The sequence below is a fragment of the Chaetura pelagica genome, unplaced genomic scaffold (assembly GCF_000747805.2).
Source record: "Chaetura pelagica isolate M959 unplaced genomic scaffold, ChaPel_1.0 scaffold275, whole genome shotgun sequence".
Lineage (NCBI taxonomy): Eukaryota > Metazoa > Chordata > Aves > Apodiformes > Apodidae > Chaetura > Chaetura pelagica.
This window is the reverse complement of record NW_009953486.1, coordinates 7,621,844-7,642,155: the sequence shown is the minus strand read 5'-3', so window position 1 is coordinate 7,642,155 and position 20,312 is coordinate 7,621,844. Positions and strand designations below refer to the sequence as shown.

At 37.0% G+C, this 20,312-nt stretch overlaps 1 protein-coding gene across 2 annotated transcripts in view; it reads left to right on the top strand.

Annotated features, from left to right (window-relative positions):
* The first annotated feature begins 2,229 nt into the window (after nucleotides 1-2,229).
* Nucleotides 2,230-20,312, top strand: part of CSE1L (CSE1 chromosome segregation 1-like (yeast)) — a 20,349-nt gene continuing 2,266 nt past the window's right edge. The window contains exons 1-21 of one of the 2 annotated variants that reach the window (XM_009998673.1): nucleotides 2,230-2,314; nucleotides 2,867-3,009; nucleotides 5,362-5,463; nucleotides 5,892-6,037; nucleotides 6,422-6,512; nucleotides 6,793-6,900; nucleotides 7,790-7,882; nucleotides 9,149-9,316; nucleotides 9,413-9,542; nucleotides 10,234-10,299; nucleotides 11,962-12,164; nucleotides 13,483-13,567; nucleotides 14,322-14,383; nucleotides 15,116-15,252; nucleotides 15,413-15,516; nucleotides 16,091-16,188; nucleotides 16,500-16,650; nucleotides 17,140-17,348; nucleotides 18,054-18,151; nucleotides 18,359-18,444; nucleotides 20,013-20,094. In XM_009998673.1, the coding sequence (XP_009996975.1) occupies nucleotides 2,230-2,314; nucleotides 2,867-3,009; nucleotides 5,362-5,463; nucleotides 5,892-6,037; nucleotides 6,422-6,512; nucleotides 6,793-6,900; nucleotides 7,790-7,882; nucleotides 9,149-9,316; nucleotides 9,413-9,542; nucleotides 10,234-10,299; nucleotides 11,962-12,164; nucleotides 13,483-13,567; nucleotides 14,322-14,383; nucleotides 15,116-15,252; nucleotides 15,413-15,516; nucleotides 16,091-16,188; nucleotides 16,500-16,650; nucleotides 17,140-17,348; nucleotides 18,054-18,151; nucleotides 18,359-18,444; nucleotides 20,013-20,094 (2,447 nt within the window). The remainder of the gene's footprint in view (nucleotides 2,315-2,866; nucleotides 3,010-5,361; nucleotides 5,464-5,891; nucleotides 6,038-6,421; nucleotides 6,513-6,792; nucleotides 6,901-7,789; nucleotides 7,883-9,148; nucleotides 9,317-9,412; nucleotides 9,543-10,233; nucleotides 10,300-11,961; nucleotides 12,165-13,482; nucleotides 13,568-14,321; nucleotides 14,384-15,115; nucleotides 15,253-15,412; nucleotides 15,517-16,090; nucleotides 16,189-16,499; nucleotides 16,651-17,139; nucleotides 17,349-18,053; nucleotides 18,152-18,358; nucleotides 18,445-20,012; nucleotides 20,095-20,312) is intronic. The other variant, XM_009998674.1, reaches the window with a different exon arrangement.

Below are 20,312 nucleotides of genomic sequence, written 5' to 3'. Positions count from 1 at the left end.
GACGGCGCGTCCTCGCCCCTCGTATGAATCCCCCGGCGGCTTCAGGCCGGGCGGGCGGCGCGAATGGGGCCGGGGTGGGCTGAGCTGAGGCGGCGGGACTGGGCTGGGCCACCCCTGGGGGAGTAAGAGCGGGGAGAGCCGCGCCTGGAGGGCTCCTCAGCCCGTCCCTGCTGCGGGGCTCCCGGCGGCCGCCTCCCCTCACGGGTGGCCCGTGCTTGTGTCCCCGCCTCTGCTCTTTGGTGGAGGGGAAAGTGTAAAAATCCCCTTTCCTGTGTAAAGATAATCTCTCCTGTGCAGTCCGAACCATAAACATCCTTCGGCGTGTAGGTGGTGTTTGGTAAGTGCCGTCAGTCGGTGCAGGAGCGGGTTTCTCTGAAGTTCTTCGCAGTGTAAGGCTTGGAGAACTGCTGCCTTTGGTTTCTTGGTTTGGTTTGTTGTCTGAATATATTCTCCTTTTCCGTGGCCTTCCCAGGAGGCCTGTGTCACAACGTTGCAAAAAGTATCGTGGCTAGTACCACTTGTTTTAGTACTGGGAAACAAACCAAATTAATAGCTAGAGGAAGAGAATGGAAGAAGAGTAAGCAGGTAGCAGGTGAAAATATCTGTCCTTATGTATGAGGGATTGAGTAATGGATTCAGATCTTTGTGCTTGGCTTTCAAAGCAAACTCACAGTCAGCTTGAGGTTATATTTTTTATAGAGACCCCTGTATTATGTATGTGTATGAGGTATTTGTAAAAGGCCATTCAGGATTGACATCTCCTCTGTTTGTTTTCCCATTTAAGCCAAGTTTAGTCTTAATAAGTGATTTCTGCATAGGATTGCACCTGGGCTGTACAAACTTCCCTGGAGCAAATAATTTATATATTTTTTAATTTTGAAAGATTTAAGCATTAGTTTCAACATCAAAGTAATGATGCATGAGGCCATTTTGTAAGACAGATGAGCACCAGCTTTTATTAGTGTTGTTTGCTTATTCTGTTACTATGTTGGCTTTTTGTTGGTTGATGTGAACTGGTGAACAAGACTAGAAACAAGCAAAGCCTGAAAAGGGAAAGGAGGTAAAACATAAGTGGCAGGACTATCTAGATTTTTACTTTCTGCAAAGTATGTTGTGATCTCAATTATTCAGTAACATTAATTTCATTTAAGAGTACACAGTTGCTCTCTTAATGATACAAATGCCATAGTTAAAGTAAAAATTTTGTTGTTAAAATTAGTTGTCTTACAAGTGTGCTTAAATAGCAGCTACTTACTGTGCTGATAATCAACACAGACTGAAATTTGTCTGTCCCACTTTGAATTTGTTCTGTCTTGTGAATTAGAAACTCTAGAGCAAAAAAGGAAGTCTTTGCTTCCTCATTACATCTCCGGTGAGTAAACTGTGCTGCTGGTGGTAAGACAGATGTGGGCCCAATTGATTATGATACCCTGAACAGCAACATGTCCATTAAATCATGGCTTGCTACTGTTTTAGTGTTACTGTAATTTTAATTATTCCAATTAAAGCTGTGAAGTTAATATACCACTGTGGTAAGTACAAGAATGTGTGTGGGAGGATTAATAGAGAGAAGTAATTTAGATTTATTTCACAGTTATTGTCTAATAAGTATTAGAGTTAACACAATTAACTCTCACTCTAATCTAACTGAATCGTCCAGGATGGACAAACCCTCTGGCTTTGCTCAGTCTCTTGTCATCTTATAAAAATTAATTTTCTGTTGAGAGCGGTTTTTTTTATAATGAGTATTTCATTTTAAACAAATCTTTACTCTCCAGTGCACTTTGAATTGCTCTGTTTATGGTTCTGTAGGGCAGGATTATTCAGCTTTTCCAACCAGGAACAGATTTCTGGAGCTGAGGGTAGTTCTCACTAGAAAAAACAAACTTCTGTTGTCCTGAAAGGGCAAGAGATCATCTTTTGGCTGTACCTGGTTTGTGATTTGCTGGATGTGTGATCCTGTTCTAGGAGTTTGCTCTCAATAAGTAAGACAATATCAGTTACAGGTAGTTGAAGAAATTGAATGTTTTCTGGTTTGTGTTGGTGCACACTAGCTGTCATTTTACTGAATGAGATATATAAGATGGGACCATGATTTATGAGGTACAGTCAAAAAGAGCTGATATGTCAGCTGTGGAATTTAGTTTTATGTATTTGTATTTTACAGGATAGATGTTCTGCTCTCTGTATTTATAACAATGCTGCTTTTGAGCTTTAGGTTCTGCCAAAATGGAGCTGAGTGATGCCAATTTACAGACTTTAACTGAGTATCTAAAGAAAACACTAGATCCAGATCCTGCTATAAGACGTCCTGGTAAGTGATTCTCATGAGAGACCAAAAAAGTTTGATTTCTTCTTGGCTCTTCAGCCTGTGTATGGCAAACTTTAGTGGATGTTAATGCAATAAACTCTTTGAGGTAGTTCTCAGTATCTTTTTAAAACAAAGCAACAAAACCCCCAAAACTAATGAAGGTTGGATATAAATATAAAATTTTTTTTTGCTTTTTGAAATCTTTTTCCTGTATTCCTGATTATTTTAAATTTTTTTGTACTGTTGTTATTTAAAACACTGCTGCTGCTTACAAGAAACCTGGGTTTACTTCTATCACATGGCTTTTGAAAGTGAGCAGGCAATATTTCCACATCCTGCTTTGAACAGGTCTTTTGTTAATAGCAGATGCATTTAAGAGCTTAACAGTAAAGAAGCTACAGTATCTTTTATCAGACTTGTTCCGTGCTTCTGTTCTTGTGAAACTGGGGAAGTGCTCATCTGTTGTTTATTTTAAATAGAGACTTGAGGAATCACAGGACTCCTATTAGATAAAACAGTTCAGCTTTTTGCTAACTGGAGTGTGTTCTCTTGCAGCGGAAAAGTTTCTCGAGTCAGTCGAAGGAAGCCAGAATTACCCGTTGTTGCTTTTAACTCTGCTGGAGAAATCACAGGAGAATGTCATCAAAGTTTGTGCATCTGTAACGTTCAAGAATTATATTAAAAGGAACTGGAGAATTGTAGGTATCCTAGTGAGTAGTAGTGTTAAGATTCAGTAGTTCTTATAAGGTACAATAAGATATTCTACAGTAACTGAAGAATGTGTGTGTGTCTGTACTTAGAGGGAGAAAGTAGATCAGTCAGAAAACAAACACAAGGTGTAATTTACTGATGTGGGACTAAAACCTGGGCTACTGGAGTCCCATTCTATTAGAAAGAGCTAGAACTGCCTGATAAAATGATTAATGAATAATTTAATCTAATATTATATGCATATTTTGCAGAAGCACAATATTTAAAGCTCATTTAACTACCAGTAATATTATTTAAACTAAAATGGTTATGAAGTGTCTACACATGAGCTGGCCAGTTTGCCCTGTATCTGTTGTCATAGTGTGACAAACATTTCAAGCCAGCACTGCAGCTGAAAGTGATGATACTAGCTTTCCTTTCATGTAAATGCTTCTGGGGAAGAGAATAGTGTGGGACAGTTTATTTTGGTGGCCTTGCCCGTTGTAACACTTTGAAGTACTTGTAGACAGAAAACAGAAGTGTTGCTATTTAATCCCACATTATCCTTTGTTTTGAAAAGGCCAGAAACATTTTTGATTCAGGGCTTTCAGTATTCATGAAATTTAATTCATGGTAGAAAGTATTATATTTGAGAGCTCAACTCCTTCAGTGATGAGAGGTTTTAGTTGATAATCTTTATACTTTGTCTCAGTGAAAATACTTTTTGTATCTGGAAAATAGCAACTGTATAATGTTGCTTTGCTACAGGGAAATCTAAGTATTTCATCATTAGGTCTTAGCTTGTACCTATTTACAAATCTACATGTGATTTCTCCCCTCCCCTCATAGTAATATTGAGAAGCTAGAGCAGTCCTAGGTCTGATTGTGTTTGGTAAGCTCAGCATGTTCAGTTTGGCATGAGATTTCTAGAACTTTGTTTCTGTAATAGTGTATTCTCAGTCATTTCAACCAAGTTACATCTTTAGTATATTGTAGATATAAATAATGTCCTGTTATGGAGAAACTTGTAAGTGGCTTCCTTTTTATGGATTGCTGATGTAATTCAGGAGAGATTTTGTTTTGAAGTAGGTGGAGATGCTATGCAGTAAGTGCATCCAGGGGGCTGTTATGATTGCTATGTGGCTTCAAGCACATTGTTTTGTACAAAATAGAAACTTTCATTTCAAGAGCAGCTGTATGGACATAAAATACAACCCTAAGGCTAGCTTATCTAAATCACTTGGTTTAATTTAGCAGCCTTGAACTTGATATAGAGCTCAGTGGAAGTAAAAGGCTTTTGCCTGCTCAAGGACTTAGATTTGGTAGAACCTGGAGAGCCAAATGTACAGGACACTTCTGGAGGGAATAGTTTGCTTTTAAAATTTATTTTTAATGTATTAACAGAATGTTCATTTATGTGCTGCCTCTCATGTCTTGTAAGAAGGTCATATTTCTTTGAAAGCTCTCATAAGCAACTCCATAGTGAGTTTTGCTGATCTTTGCACCATCTCTGTTCTCATTTATCTAAATACCTAGCAGTGAGTCCTGCCTCCCTACTTGAGGCTTATCTAGTACAGTTATTGCTGCCTTTCTCGTCACACAAACTTGCAAAGCTTGGGATTTGAAGAGCATCATATTTTTGTGGATTTTTTTAAGCTTATGGGAAGATGTTGAAGGGGAGGTAAGGAGGGCAGTGGTGCCATCTGGCTTAAGCATCTTAAAGATAATTGAGTTACTCTCTGGAGGTACTTCCCTCTTTTAATTGCTGGATAATTTCTAATTTCCTAAACTTTGGTGCTCTCATCCCAGATAATGTGACTGTCACTGGTTGGTGACAAGCCTAATTTTATTTCTTTAGTAGAAATTTTATCATTTACTACCACTTGGCACTATTGACTGACTGGACTTTGATATTGGACTGATTGGATAACTCTTAAAGTCAGTATTATATTTTGATTGTGTAACCTGCACCCATCTCCATCTGCAGTTCCTAGAAAATATGGCTTGAGGTAGCGTGCACAAAATAAATTTTTAAGGGTGGTAGAAGAGAGGACAGATGTGGTTTATTGTGTTAGGAGACTGTTGGCTGAGCTAATGGTGTATGCACCTACCCTTAGTATGGCTGGATTGCTGGCTTGACAGGTCATTGCTAGAGAAGAGGAAAGATGTAGTTTCTTTCAGCTTTTTGCAAGTATTACTCTTGGAGATTGATTGTTGTCAATATCTGTAACATCATTCCTTTAGCTATATGTTACAATTGCATAAATCAGTATAAGCAATTGGTTTCTGACATGCTGATATTTGCTCGTTGCCTAAAGTATATTGATGTGTCTGTGACTTAATTGTTGTTTTAATTTTAGGTTGAGGATGAACCAAACAAAATTTGTGAATCAGACAGGATAGCCATTAAAGCCAACATAGTGCCCTTGATGCTCAGCAGCCCAGAACAAATTCAAAAGCAGGTATGTCAATTCCTGGTTGTGTTCGTGAGACTTTTGGAATATTTTAAGTTTTCAAGAGCTGTTTAAGAGCTCAGTTCCTTTCCCAATGAGGTCATGCCAATTCAAATAACTTGGAGTATGTTGTCACAGCTACTTCTGCCTATTTTTTATTTTGTTAAGGGAATTACTGTGTAGTCTTACAGCTAAGTTCTAGCATTAGGCAGTTAAATATAGTAATTCCAGAAAGTGAATCTGCATGTACACATTGGATTTTAAGGGAGATTTGTTTATTTGTAATGAAAACTAGTAGATATTTAACCAAATTATTTTTTAATCTGACAAGAATAATTATTTTTCTTAGATATTTGCAATGTCTGGCATGGCTGCTGTGTTTTTTTGTCATGAGGAGCCAGCTATTATAGCATGTAATGGCTGTGTTTCCTTTCCAGTTAAGTGATGCAATTAGTATTATTGGTCGGGAGGACTTTCCTCAGAAATGGCCCGACTTGCTGACAGAAATGGTGAATCGCTTCCAAAGTGGAGATTTCCATGTCATTAATGGGGTCCTTCGCACTGCTCACTCTTTATTTAAAAGGTATTGTAAACAAGGGAGTTAGTGTATGGGTGTAAATCTCTGTTCAACTCTGTTCTTCCTGCTAGACTTCATTTTGTAGGTGTGCAAAGTCTACACTTGTGGCTTCTACTTATGCTTGTTGACTTTTTAGTACAAATGTGTAGGTGTGCAAAGTCTACACTTGTGGCTTCTACTTATGCTTGTTGACTTTTTAGTACAAATGTGATTATCAAATTGTACATCTTGCATGGTAGTGACCAGCTGCTTAGTTCTTTACTTTGAAACATAGTCAATATCAATACCTTGACAATATTCAGCACAAAAAAATAATTGTATCCAAGGCTATTTGGTAATAAATGTGAAGACTCTTCTGTTTTTTTAGTGTATTTCTCTTTCACTTGTCAGGTACCGTCATGAATTTAAATCAAATGAGTTATGGACAGAGATCAAACTTGTCCTTGATGCCTTTGCTTTGCCCTTGACAAATCTCTTTAAGGTACTTCTTTTTGAATCATCTCTAAAACATTCTGAAATACTTGTGGTGAATGCCTGCGAAGTAAATATTTAAGAATAGTTTTTTTGAAACTGTTAACAAGGTTCAGGCTAAAGTTATGAAGTGAGAACTGACAGGATTCATAAGGGGAGGAAAAGGAACAGTATTTTGTGTTTGTTTGGTGGTGGTTGTTTTTTTAAATTGTTGCACAGCACTTCAATACCTCTTGTCAGTGTGGTTTGTGTGTGTGTTTGTTACTTGACTGAATTTTGTCCTTTTCTAGGCAACTATTGAACTCTGCAGCACACATGCAAATGATGCTAGTGCTTTGAAGGTTCTCTTTTCTTCTCTCATTCTCATTGCAAAGCTATTCTACAGTTTAAATTTTCAGGTGAGTCTCCTTGTTCTTCTAATAGTTTTGTTTTGTTCTCACAAAGCTGTTATGGCCTTATTTATAGGATTCATTTGAGGCAGCCTTTAAGGGCATGCATGTAAAAAATAGATGTCGACAATCTGCATCAACAGTGGGGTTAATTAACGTGTTTGGCCCTGTCTGGACTAAGCTGAAGAGAGTGTGACCTCTTGTCATAGCAAAGACATGTTGTAGCTCTTTGAGTATGAGCTGTGAAAGACAGTAGTCAGATGCCTGAGTTTGTACTCAATGTGCTCCTTATGTCTCTGCTGACATGAACTCAGTCATGTAGATGAAAATCAACTAAAACTAGTAGCAGTTTAGTAGTATGTAATTCTGGTAATGGTGTGGGATTTTTTGTTTTGAAATCAGACCTAAATTTCCAGGGTTATTAAATATATGCACTATGTAGTAAATATATACTTTGAGATTATGTATATTTGGTATCTCAACATGCACTTAAGTCTGAAGTGTGTTGTTCATGTTTAGATTGCTTGTGCTGTTCTTCCATATTGGGAAAAGAGCAAGTTGGAGTTAAGGGAGTGCTCTCCTGTTCTCTCTCCTGTGCTGTCCTGTTCTAAGTGTTCTCCTCTTCTGAGAGTGAGGGGCAATAAGGTTCTTTATAAAGCTGTAGGCTGTATAGAATGTAACCAACCAGTTTATTTGGAAATAGTGTACTTCAAAGCCTCTGTCTGGAGGGGGTTTGTTTGGAAAGAGGAGGGGGTCATGTTTTCCTTGAAACGTTGTTTTCCACACTTCTTGTCCCTCAGTAGACTATAAAGTGGATACATACTATTTACAGTGTACGTGTGTTATCTAAACAGTATAATCAGAAATTAAAATGTAGATTTATGCTTTTTTTTCACAGGATCTTCCAGAGTTTTTTGAAGATAACATGGAAACATGGATGACAAATTTTCATAGTCTTTTAACTTTAGATAATAAACTTTTGCAGACTGATGTAAGTACTGCATAAACCTCCTGGTTTTCACTGTGCAGTGGAGGGACCTGACTGAGAACGTCAGTCTAACTGAGCAATGCCATGTTTTCTTAGTTGGTTGGACAAAGGAATAGAATGACTATAAGGAAATGGTGTTTTAGAGAAGTTGCCTTGTTGGGGAAGAAATTTGCGGTCCAGTTTTTGAAGTTGTATCTCAGATGCAGGTATACCCAGCTGTGCACAGAAATCAAATTTCAGGCAATCATCAGTGAGTAGATTCTTTTGAGGACAAGTGCTGAAGTAACCATATCATTAGGCAGTCTCAGTACTCAGGTTTTCTGTACCTTTTAACTGGTTCATGCTCTTATATTTTAGAAAACAGGATAGCTTCAAGAACTTGGAATAGTTGAGGGCATGACATACCTAAGTACTTCAGTTTAGCATTTGCTGTCATTGTCTAATTATAAGAATTAGTAGCTTTACAGGTTAAAGATTTACTTTGGGCTTTGATGACTTGGTGTATTTTGTGCACACTTTCTGCATTTTAAATGCTGATGCCTTCCAAATACAGTACAGTAGTTTGCCACATGATGGAGACAAAGCAACTCTGTAAATGTCTTTTACAATACATAGGGAGGCATATTAAGTGTATCCTGTGCTATTTCACAGCTGGTTAAGCTGACACTGCTGCTAAATTTTTGCTACTCTTGTCTGTGTGCTGTTGCCCAGCACAGAGGTTCATGCAGCTGTGTGGTGAACTGAGTCAGGAAATGATGTGTGTTAAAAATGAAAGGTGGGAACTGGGGAGGGAGATGGAACTGGTTTGGTGTTTGGTTATTGTTGTTTTTTAATTCCAGCTCTGTTTCCCAATTCACTTTGCTTTGTGGCTCCAGAAGCATCTGTGCTGATATGGGGAAAGGCAGAGAACTGCTTTTACAACTGTTCCAACTTTAAAGTAGAAAGATATGATTTCTTCTAAGCATATTTTTTCAATGCCTTGTGTTGTCTTTTTTCTGTTACATTTGTAAATTAGTTTTGTGTCAAATATTATTGGGTTTAAATTAAAGTGCATAGTACTTTCCTTTGAAATGTAGGTATGATTTATAACTTTCAGTGCAGCTCAGTACAAATCATCAAAATACAGTAGTTATAGGAACATGAGAGGGATTCCTTTCACCTATTTAGAACATGGTAAAATAATTGTGTAGATATGTCCTTCAGATATGTTCATGCTTTAAGTAGTGTTGATGTTTGGATATTTAAGTTCTTACTTTTGTTTTATGTGAGGATGAAGAGGAAGCTGGATTACTGGAGCTCTTGAAATCACAAATTTGTGATAATGCTGCTTTATATGCTCAAAAATATGATGAAGAATTTCAGCCCTACCTGCCCCGTTTTGTGACAGCAATCTGGAATCTGTTAGTCACAACAGGCCAGGAAGTGAAATATGACTTGGTAAGTTGTTCTAAACTGATTTTGTTGAGTTTAATAATGGATTATATATTGATCAGTCATGCTAAAACTGTATGTGTTCTGTTTGTGGTGTTCTAGCTGGTCAGTAATGCAATCCAGTTTCTGGCCTCAGTTTGTGAGAGACCACATTACAAACATCTGTTTGAAGACCAGAACACACTGACAAGCATCTGTGAAAAAGTTATTGTTCCCAATATGGAATTTAGAGGTAATTTTTTTGAAACTTATGTTTTCAAAGGCACAATAAAATGTAGGTGTCTTTGCAAGACTGAGAATTGAGGATTACCTCTTTTTTGCTCTAGTACTAGATTCAAAACCAACTTTGTAGAGCAGGTTGCTGTCCTATGGGCTTTGTAGAAGTGTATGAATACATCTAATAATTCTTCTGTCTCACTGGGATCTCACATTGTAAAGTATAGGAAGTCTAGGTCATGTGCCACCAATAACTTCACATGATTAAAGTGAGTTTCAGAATAATTCAAGGAGTCTAAGTAGGCATGGATGTCAGGCCTGCTAAATAGTAATGTCTGTTTCTCCAGGTTTTGATGGACTCATATTGCTCCTAGTATCTAAAATGCAGTAAACGTGTATTGCAGTGATAAGAAGCTTCTCTCTCCTAAGTCTGTGGCTCTGGAAGCCTATTTAAATGCACTTAGTGTTGAATATGTCCTGTCTTATTTCTTTCATATTTTTAAATCAGGAATACATCAGCTCATGAGTGTGAAAGGCTAATTTGTAGAGCAGCAGCAAGCTAAACAGGCTAGTCTGGCTGGATATTTCTGGTTAATTTCTATTGATACTATAGCAAATAAAAAACAGCAAGTTGATAGTAATATAGCTTTTGTCCATAAAAACCAGAGACCTCAGTATATAAACAACTACGTATTTTATATTTTCAGCTGCCGATGAAGAAGCATTTGAAGATAATTCTGAAGAATATATAAGAAGGGATTTGGAAGGATCTGGTAATCCACAGATTTATACTAAGAATACTTTGTCTTTAAATAAAGCTCTAAAGAGCTGAAGCAATGTACTGAAGCTTTTTAAACTTATTTTTTAAATTAGAAAGGCTTTCCTCCTCCCCCAAGAGGTTTTATCTGTTTTTTCATCAAGTGTACTGTCACAATATGCCCATCACAGTGTCTTTTTATTTTGAACAATGTTTTTATAGGTTTTTTTCCTTAATTGGATTGGTATGTCTCCTGCACTGCACACATTCTCATTTCAGCAAAAATAGCCTGTAAGTCAATGCTGAATAGTGGTCACAGTTGTGTATTTAGTTCCTATGTGTAGAGTTTTAAATAACATGGAGGGACTGTGCCTGTATTTAGTAGTCTATCATGTTGAAACTGAAATTCTGACCAGTGTTGCATACAAATCTGTGATCAAGCCAGCTGGACACCAGCCAGCCCTTGTACTGCAGCACCATGTTCAAACCAATCCAGTAACCGCCCTGACCACACTGTGCTGTGCTAACAGAGCTACTTGATCTTCTGATTGTAGCTGTCTGGTCTTCAGCCAGGTCAGCGTACTAATGAACCAAATCTCAATCTGGATGACAGTTCTGTGTACCCTGTTCTGTGCCACTAACAGTTTGCTGACTGACGTTTTAAGGTTAATGACACTTCATAATTGATTTATGAAATCGCTGTGTGCTTGCAGTGGAGAACAAAAATTGGAGAAAAATCTCTGAACTTTCTTCAAGCAAATGTTTTACCATTCTTATCCAGGGTTGGCTGCATTTTATGTGTTTGTGAAGTTTTATTTGTTAGCTACTTCTCCTCTTAAGAGAATTGAGGCAAGGAGTATCTGTGTTTTTCAGAGATTATTTTAGAAATGTACTCCATTGGATTTAAATTGTCTTGCTTTGTTTTTCTTCTGTTGCTTCTATTAGTATATTGTTTTGGTTTTTTTTAACACAAATGTACTGGGTCAGTGTGGTGGGCCAGCAGCTAAGCACTATACAGCGGTTTGCTCACTCCCCACCCTGCTGCAATGGAATGAGGGGCACAACAGGAAAAGGAGAGAGTTGATGGACAGAGATAAAGACAGCTTCCAAGCATGGCTTTAGATGTCATGAAATATCCTTTTGGTCACTTTGGATTAGCTGTCCAGGTTGTGTCCCCTCCCAGTTTCTTGCCCATCCCCAGCCTACTTGTTGAGAATGAAAAAAAGGGAGCCTTGACATGGTGCAGGGACTTTTCAGCACCAGCCAAAACCACTGGGGTGTTATTATCAATTTTGCTCACCAGTATAAAACACAGCACCATATGGGCTGCTTATGAAGAAAATTAACTCCATCTCAACTAGCTTCAGGTGTATAATTGTGTCAGCATAGTGAAAAGCCTCTCCCTGCAGGCTTGCTGAAACTTTCTTTAGAGGGCAGTAAAACCTGTGAATGTGCATGCAGTCTTGGTAGGTGTCTGTTCCTCTTCTTGTTGTGCTAATAGTTCCTATTAAGACAGTAAGTAAAGACTTAAATGTGTTTTTTCCTATCAGTGTGGAGGTTTGCATAATTAACATAAGGTGTGGCTGTAACTGGAGAAGCTGTATATTATTAATGTGTTGGTTATCAATGTGAAAAGCTATCCTTGCTCATACCCAAGGAATCTTTGGTCCTCTTGCAGATATTGACACCAGGCGCAGAGCAGCTTGTGATCTAGTCAGAGGCTTGTGCAGATTTTTTGAAGGACCTGTGACAGGGATTTTTTCTGGATATGTTAATTCGATGTTGCAAGAATATGCAAAGAATCCAGCTGTTAACTGGAAGCACAAGGATGCAGCTATTTACCTCGTTACGTCTTTGGCATCCAAAGCTCAAACACAGAAGGTACTTTTGCATTCTCTTAATTTTAATACATATGCATTCAAATATTATGGTGTATATGAGGACTGCAATTCACTTTATGCTGCTTTAGAATGGGAGTATCTGTATTTGTAGTAATTTAATGTTGATGAGATTTAAAGTTGTCTGTTAGATAACCCTATCACAGTTGGTAATTTGGGTGTATATCGTCTTCAGGTAGGTTGGACAAATTCAACAACCATGTGTGACCATTTGGTCTTATTAGCATGTGTGAAGCAGTGATAAAAATAAAATTAGCTTTAGTCTAGAACCTTTGAGCTTTTAATGGTGCTGACCCAGAGTTGTAAGCCACAGAAGGCCAGATTTAGCTTTACAGAAGATGCTCAGCATTGTTAAGCAGACTAGAAGGAATCTAAGTGACTCTTACAGGTCTTATAATCATATTTCCCAGTTTTTCCTGTTATTTGAGTGTGTATGATTTAGAAACAGCACAGGAATGCTAATGATGGCTGGAAATGGATCTCATCCTTGCTTGGGAAAAAGCAACTAATAGGTTGGATACAATGAAACACTACATCTTAGCTAAACTTGGGAAAAGTAGCATTGGATCAAATGTCCTATAGAACAGATTTTAATCTACTAATAAACATTTTAAATGTTATTACAGTTCAAATCTCATTGGCTTTACAGAACAGGTTTGAGGCAAACATAGTAAAACATTGTACAGCATCTTTGTGCAATTTGGCTGAAGTCTCATCCTGAAATGCTGGTTGTCTTTTACTGCACAGTAATGGATAAGAACAGTGATGGATAATGTGAACCAGAGTCTTCTAGCAATTAGAGAACTGCTGAGTTGTACATCTTTCTGTGCTATTTAGTGGCAAATATGGGATAACATCTCAGAACATTTGCTAAATATCCATCTAAAAATCCCTTTTAAAAATCAGTTGTGTTTTCATAAGAGAAAACTAAGTGCTCATCTTATACCAATTCAGAATTGCAATCTGAGTCCAGAGCTTTTGTTTTAAAAGGCCTATCACAAAAAAAAATCAGGTTAGTAAGATGCTAATATTTTTCTATCTAAAATTTCAGTGTATGATCACTGTGTTATGTGCTGTTTCAGCTTGAGGCTGGTAACTTTGAACTTCAGTAGTGCTGCAGCTGAAGGGTGGGCACTAAAAACATTAGGAAGTTAAGACAACTCTGCTAAGGGTGAAATTTCAACAATCTCATCATGTGTACGGATGCTTTGGTTTCCTTTTATGAAACACATAAAAATGAGTAAGAAAACTAGCTGAATGTCAGCATCTCACAACAAAGTTGGTTTGTTTTTTGTTTCTAGCATGGAATAACACAAGCCAATGAACTTGTTAATCTGACAGAATTCTTTGTGAATCATATTCAACCTGACTTGAAGTCTGCTAGTGGTAAGTTGATGTTAATTTTGATATGGCATTTTTGGTGATATATCTACAACCTTGACAGTGACCATTGTTTCTTAAGGCTCAAGCACTCATATATCAGCATAATATCTGTGGAAGAAAACTGTTAGCACCTGCCACATGGGAAGTAATTCACATTTGTTTGTCCAGCAATGGATGAGCTTTTAAACCAAGGTGGATTGCCATATGCTGTCTGCAAGATGAGAGCATGTACACACACAGTTGCTATCAGCTACATTTTTTCAATTTGTTGAATAAAACTAATTTGATTTCTGTATTTGAGACTTTATGGCAAACGTCTATGCTGGACAAAACCCTGAGAAGTTAAAATACTGAAGGCTGAGTTGTAGCCCATATCAGCCTATATTTGTGGCATTACGAATGTCTATATTTAAGCCACATAATTTTTTGGATATTTCAGCAATTATCTGATGATATTTGGAACACAGTAGGTTGTCTTGGAATATGTACTTGGAGGTTGTTAAAATCGGAGCCAGAAGGGGAAATTTCATGGGAAATAGTTGGACTGTACACTTAATGGTACTGGGCTGTGATTAATACCTAAAACTGGTGCTCTAACAGTGCAGAAACTAAGCCATGCAGAAGAACATTTTGTGTTATTTTTTATGAGAAAAAGAATTACTTCATGTCACCTCTCTCTCTCTATATATATATATTTTATGTTCAGTAATCACACTTATATGAAAAGTATCAACACAATATTTTTTTTTAATTGCAGTGAATGAATTCCCTGTGCTAAAAGCAGATGGCATCAAATATATAATGATTTTTAGAAACCAAGTAAGTTTTTATGATAAAAATATATTGGAGTTTGTTACTTGATAAGCCTGATTTGTCTTACTTGGCCATATGTTAACAGGTGTTTGATAGTAATTTATAACACTTCATGATGAATTTTTAGTTTTGAAAGTAAATTATATTGTTATAAATACCCAATTAACACATAGTCTATATGCTATGCATATTCTGTGGGAGCACTGAACATCTTAGGGTGCTCAGTTCTGTGATACACTCAGGCTCTTTCAAGCCAAAGTCAGTCTAAATAGACTTGATTGCTCCTAAGTTGCAGTAGTTTTTAAAGAGAGTATAGCAACTTTGTCCTTTACTGATTTGTGAGATGCAGTAAGAAAATATGTTGAGTTTTATTTATAAATTTTAGGTTACATTTATGAATCTCTTAGGAAATGTCTGTGTTACTTATTTTTGTTAAAGCTTGATGTTTTTTAACTGCCCCCTAAGACAAAGTAAAATGGAAATGTGCATTAGGATTATATGCACTTACTGACAATCAAATGTAACACTGATTGTTTGGGGGAAGTGTACAGGCAATGACAGAAATAGGTACCTCTTGTTTGTCAAGGTGTGATGTAGCAACTAGAGGAGCCTTCTAAGATTTCTGCCTCTGCCAAGCTTCCAGTTTGTAGCTAATGAGACCAGAGTGGTTATGCTCTGTTGTTGAACCATCTGTATTTTTATATCACGTATGTATAATTTGTTGCTATATTTTTGTAGGTACCTAAAGAACAGCTGTTGGTATCTATTCCTCTCTTAATCAATCATCTCCAAGCAGAAAGTATTGTGGTCCATACTTATGCAGCCCATGCTCTTGAGAGACTGTTTACCATGAGGGGGACAAACAATACTACCCTGTAAGTTTCCAGGCAGAAATAAATGAATTGCTACATAGGTTTTATCCATGAAAGATGAGACGTATCTGTAGGGAATCTTTCATTTCTTAGTATTACAGTATTGTAAAATGCTTGAGGTTTGTGTGTCTTTCATTATTAAAGAGCTGTGTTTTACCAACAGCATTTCAGCTGCAGAAATGGCACCGTTTGTGGAAGTGCTGTTAACAAACCTGTTTAAAGCTCTGACACTCCCTGGCTCATCTGAAAATGAATACATTATGAAAGGTAAGTACTTTATGGTTTCTGCAATGCAAGAGTAATTGTGTTAACTTGAGGTAAAGGCTTATAGTTACAGGGTACTGAAATGTTTATTTGTAAAACCTATTTTATGTAAACCTGCTGAAGAGGTATGCCCAGCCTGACTTAAAACCAGGCTGTATTAAGTCATCATTGACTAAATTTATTATATCAAAGAGAAGCATTAATCATAGTGGTATTCTGACAAATTATTTCTCAAATGATAGTTTTTGTAGTCAGGAGAGCTACCTGAGCAGTGTCAGTAGATCTGAGTGGGTTATGGCTAGTACTAAGCCAAGATTTCAGACTTGACAAAGATAAATTATGGTCTCTGCAAAGTTCCTTAATCTTCTGGGCTCTGTGTGTAGAATGGAGATAACGAGGCTTTGCTTTATCCTTTGTCATGATTGTAGATCGATTGCTCTTGCAGCAGGTGCTCTTTCTTACTGTACCTAATTCCTTAGGATCAAATTTAATACTAAAAGGTAAAGGATGTAGGCATATGATGGATCACAGAAGTGTATGTTTGTCTCCAAAGGTAATACTTTCAATTTACTTGCAGCCATCATGAGGAGTTTTTCTCTGCTGCAGGAGTCCATAATTCCATACATCCCATCTGTCATCACACAGCTCACACAGAAGCTGCTGGCTGTCAGTAAGGTAAAGAAACAGGATTTTGGAGCAAAATAACCACTTTTGACCTTTTAGTGCAGCCTTTCTGAAGATTTGTGTGTACCTTGTTGCTGGTGTTCTTTTAGAATACTGTACATTTTTCAATATTTTTTGATTAAAATAAGTTAAACCAGCCTTCCAATGAAGCATTGTCTTCCTTTTAGGACATACTTTCAAATCATAAGTATCCTTATTCCCAATTGCTATTTCAAACTTCAGTTAAAGATGTTTTGTTTTGTTTTCCTAAGTAACTTGGCTGCAAGTTTACGTTGATTTATCTGTTTATAACTTGCTTATAGAATCCAAGCAAACCTCACTTCAACCATTACATGTTTGAATCAATATGCTTATCAATAAGGATAACATGCAAAGCAAACCCTGATGCAGTTGGAAGCTTTGAAGAGGCTTTGTTTATGGTGTTCACTGAGATACTACAGAATGATGTGCAAGGTAAATTATAATCAGTAAGTGCTTGTGCTCTCTCTGCTACAGTTGGTTGATATGATTTACCTCATGGCAGGTTTTCTGTAACAGGAAATTCAAGTGAGAACATGGTTACAGTCCTAAGATAAAAGTGTCTGGGTTGTTCCATTGGGTAACACGTGTTAGTTTCTTTTTAAACTGTATTTTAAAAATATCTTCATAATCACTACTCCAAAGCCTCTTACTCTTCTTCTTCATTATATTGCCTTGTTTCTGGTAGTTTATTTTCCTTGTTCTGAAGCATTAACAAATAGAGGAAATAGAAATTATATATATACACAGTGTTTGCACATTTTTTGAATAATTAAATTTAGGAAGTGATACGTTTCCCCAAGGTTTTATTTGTTGGAATCTGTGTGTTAATATCAGAAAACTGTAGATACTAGATGTGTGGCTCCTAGGAATTGACAGTGAAAATACTGCCTGAATTGGTAAATATTGTTGTTTCATTTCCAGAGTTCATTCCATATGTGTTTCAAGTGATGTCCTTACTTCTGGAAATGCATAAAAATGAAATCCCATCATCCTACATGGCATTGTTTCCTCATTTACTTCAGCCAGTGTTATGGGAAAGGACAGGAAACATTCCTCCTTTGGTGCGACTCCTGCAGGCTTATTTAGAGCGAGGTGCCAACACCATAGCAAGTGCTGCTGCTGACAAAATTGTAAGTTGGGTTGATTTATTTGCTGTTTATGGTTCTAGACTTGTTGGTTTAAGATCAAACTTTTTTCCTTGGTGATAGCTACATTTGTCCAGAATTTGTCTTGCACTTCAATGGTGCTTATGTAGAAAGACAAAGAAAAAATCCTATGAACACAGGTGTTTGAGCCACTTTTCTGTTATGTGGAACATGTTGTGCTTTTTGTCAGTTAAGATGTAAAATTCCTGCACTTAGTTTTTGCAAGCAGGTAAATTTCCTCGGTTTTTGTGTCTCATTTACCTCGTGTTGAAAACTGGATCAGGGAAACTCTCAGAACTCTGTTCAGAAGAGTCAGGAGAAGCCATAATGCTGTGAGATGTGAGGATTACTGAATTCAGTGGGAGATTTATTCTGCATATTTAACTTCTCTTATTTCTGCTGCATGATCTGCTGTAGTCAGACTTGATTAGACAGTGCCATTGATGAAGCAGACATGCATGTTCCAATTGTCTTTGGTGTTCATTTGATCAAGGTTAATAGGAATGCTCCAAGTATTACTTGGTCCTGATAGAAATCTGTCTTCCTTGTCCTTAACTGCAGAAAAAGAACCTTGGTTTAGGTTATGAAAGCTTTTTCCATGATGTATATCTTAGCTGCTGAGGGAAAACTGTCTGGTAGGTGATACATGAAGAACTGTTGTTAAGAGTTTTATATGTGCTTTGCTTACAGCCTGGATTGTTAGGTGTGTTCCAGAAGTTGATTGCCTCTAAAGCTAATGACCATCAAGGATTCTATCTTCTAAACAGTATTATAGAGCAGATGCCTCCGTGAGTATGAGTTGAAATTACATTAAAACTCAATTGCTGTAGATTGTAATACTTGGTGTATTTGTGTGCCTCGTGGTTCATGTTTAACAGCTGAAAAATGTCACGTTTATCAGTAAAATAGAGTTGAACAATTCTATACATGCTTTCTGTGAAGTTACATTCCTAAAAGCCTGGTGTGAATTGGATCTCTTTATTTTATACTTCCAGAGCATCAGTTGATCAGTACAGGAAACAGATCTTCATCCTACTATTCCAAAGACTTCAAAATTCCAAAACAACAAAATTTATTAAAAGTAAGTTCCTTGCTATATGAAAAGCTACAGCAATGTTTATGCCAACGGATGAGAATGTGCAGCCGTACTGAATGAGTATCCTGTCATGCCCTGTGATGATGTGGATGAAGGGATACTAGTGATTCTTAACATCAGTGACTTCCTTCAAATTGTGTGTGGTGTATAGGATAGTTGCCTCAGCCGGTAGCACTTCCTGAAAACTGAAGGAATAGACTTAAAGTAATGGAAGACACGTGTGTATTCTTCTTACTCTGTGGGCTCTCATTAATTATCTGAAAGTGTCTCCATTTAATCTTCAACTAATACCAGCAAACTTTCACACTCACACAACACAGTAATACTGACCACACTTCCTGTTGTTATATATAGTTGTGTTATCACTGTTAAATATTCTATGCATTTGTGTCATTCTTCCTTAATATGACTTAAGTTATTGCTGAGGTTTTACATTAAGCTAGCAAAGCTGTGACAAATTATTGAAATATATTCCTGCTGTAAGTTCCTTGCTATATGAAAAGCTACAGCAATGTTTATGCCAACGGATGAGAATGTGCAGCCGTACTGAATGAGTATCCTGTCATGCCCTGTGATGATGTGGATGAAGGGATACTAGTGATTCTTAACATCAGTGACTTCCTTCAAATTGTGTGTGGTGTATAGGATAGTTGCCTCAGCCGGTAGCACTTCCTGAAAACTGAAGGAATAGACTTAAAGTAATGGAAGACACGTGTGTATTCTTCTTACTCTGTGGGCTCTCATTAATTATCTGAAAGTGTCTCCATTTAATCTTCAACTAATACCAGCAAACTTTCACACTCACACAACACAGTAATACTGACCACACTTCCTGTTGTTATATATAGTTGTGTTATCACTGTTAAATATTCTATGCATTTGTGTCATTCTTCCTTAATATGACTTAAGTTATTGCTGAGGTTTTACATTAAGCTAGCAAAGCTGTGACAAATTATTGAAATACATTCCTGCTGTAATAGGAAGATTGTTACACTGATTGCATTATTTTAATGATACTATCACTATGCAAATTATGCAATGTTTATTTCTTAATCAAATAAAATCTGGTTAATGTCACCTGATAGGAGCAAGAATGATTGGATTGCATACTATGCTCTTCCACAAACAAAATTTAAGTGGTGCTTTTTAATGCTTTGCATCTGTGATCTGGTACAAAGGCCATGCAAAGGGATTCACAACTGAGCTAAACACTGCATTGCATTGAGTTTTCAGCTAAAAGCATTCAAGTTCTTCTGGTCATTGATCTGAAGAATTTGCAAACAACTTTCAAATGCTTTTTATAACTGCTCTAAAGGGTAAAAAGACAATCTTGTATCAGTTGTCCCGTGGCCATGTTTTAGTATGTTGCAGTGCATGGAAGGATGAGCAGCTTTTAGGGAGACTTCAAGGTACCAAGTTAATATACTTCAGTGGAACTGACTGTTTATAAAGATTGTCATTTCTGTCCCCTTGAAACACTTGAATGTATTTTGCTTCTGACTCTAAAGATATTATTTTGTTTTCATGTTAATTTGACCTTTTTCTTGTTCCAGGTTTCCTAGTCTTCATTAACTTGTACTGCATAAAATACGGGGCATTAGCTCTGCAGGAAATATTTGACAGCATACAGCCAAAGTTAGTATGATTTAAAAAATTTATTTCAGACTGCTGTGCATTTTTTATCTTTTAAAGTAGGAAATAATTGTCTCCTTTAGCTAAAATTGCTAACTGTATTTGTCACTAATTTGACTATCCAAATGTTAATTCTAATCTGGTTGCTTTATTTGTCTGTCAGTTTTTATTATTTACTGCCCATTTTTCCTTGTTGGCAGTCCAAGATATCTCCTAAGCAG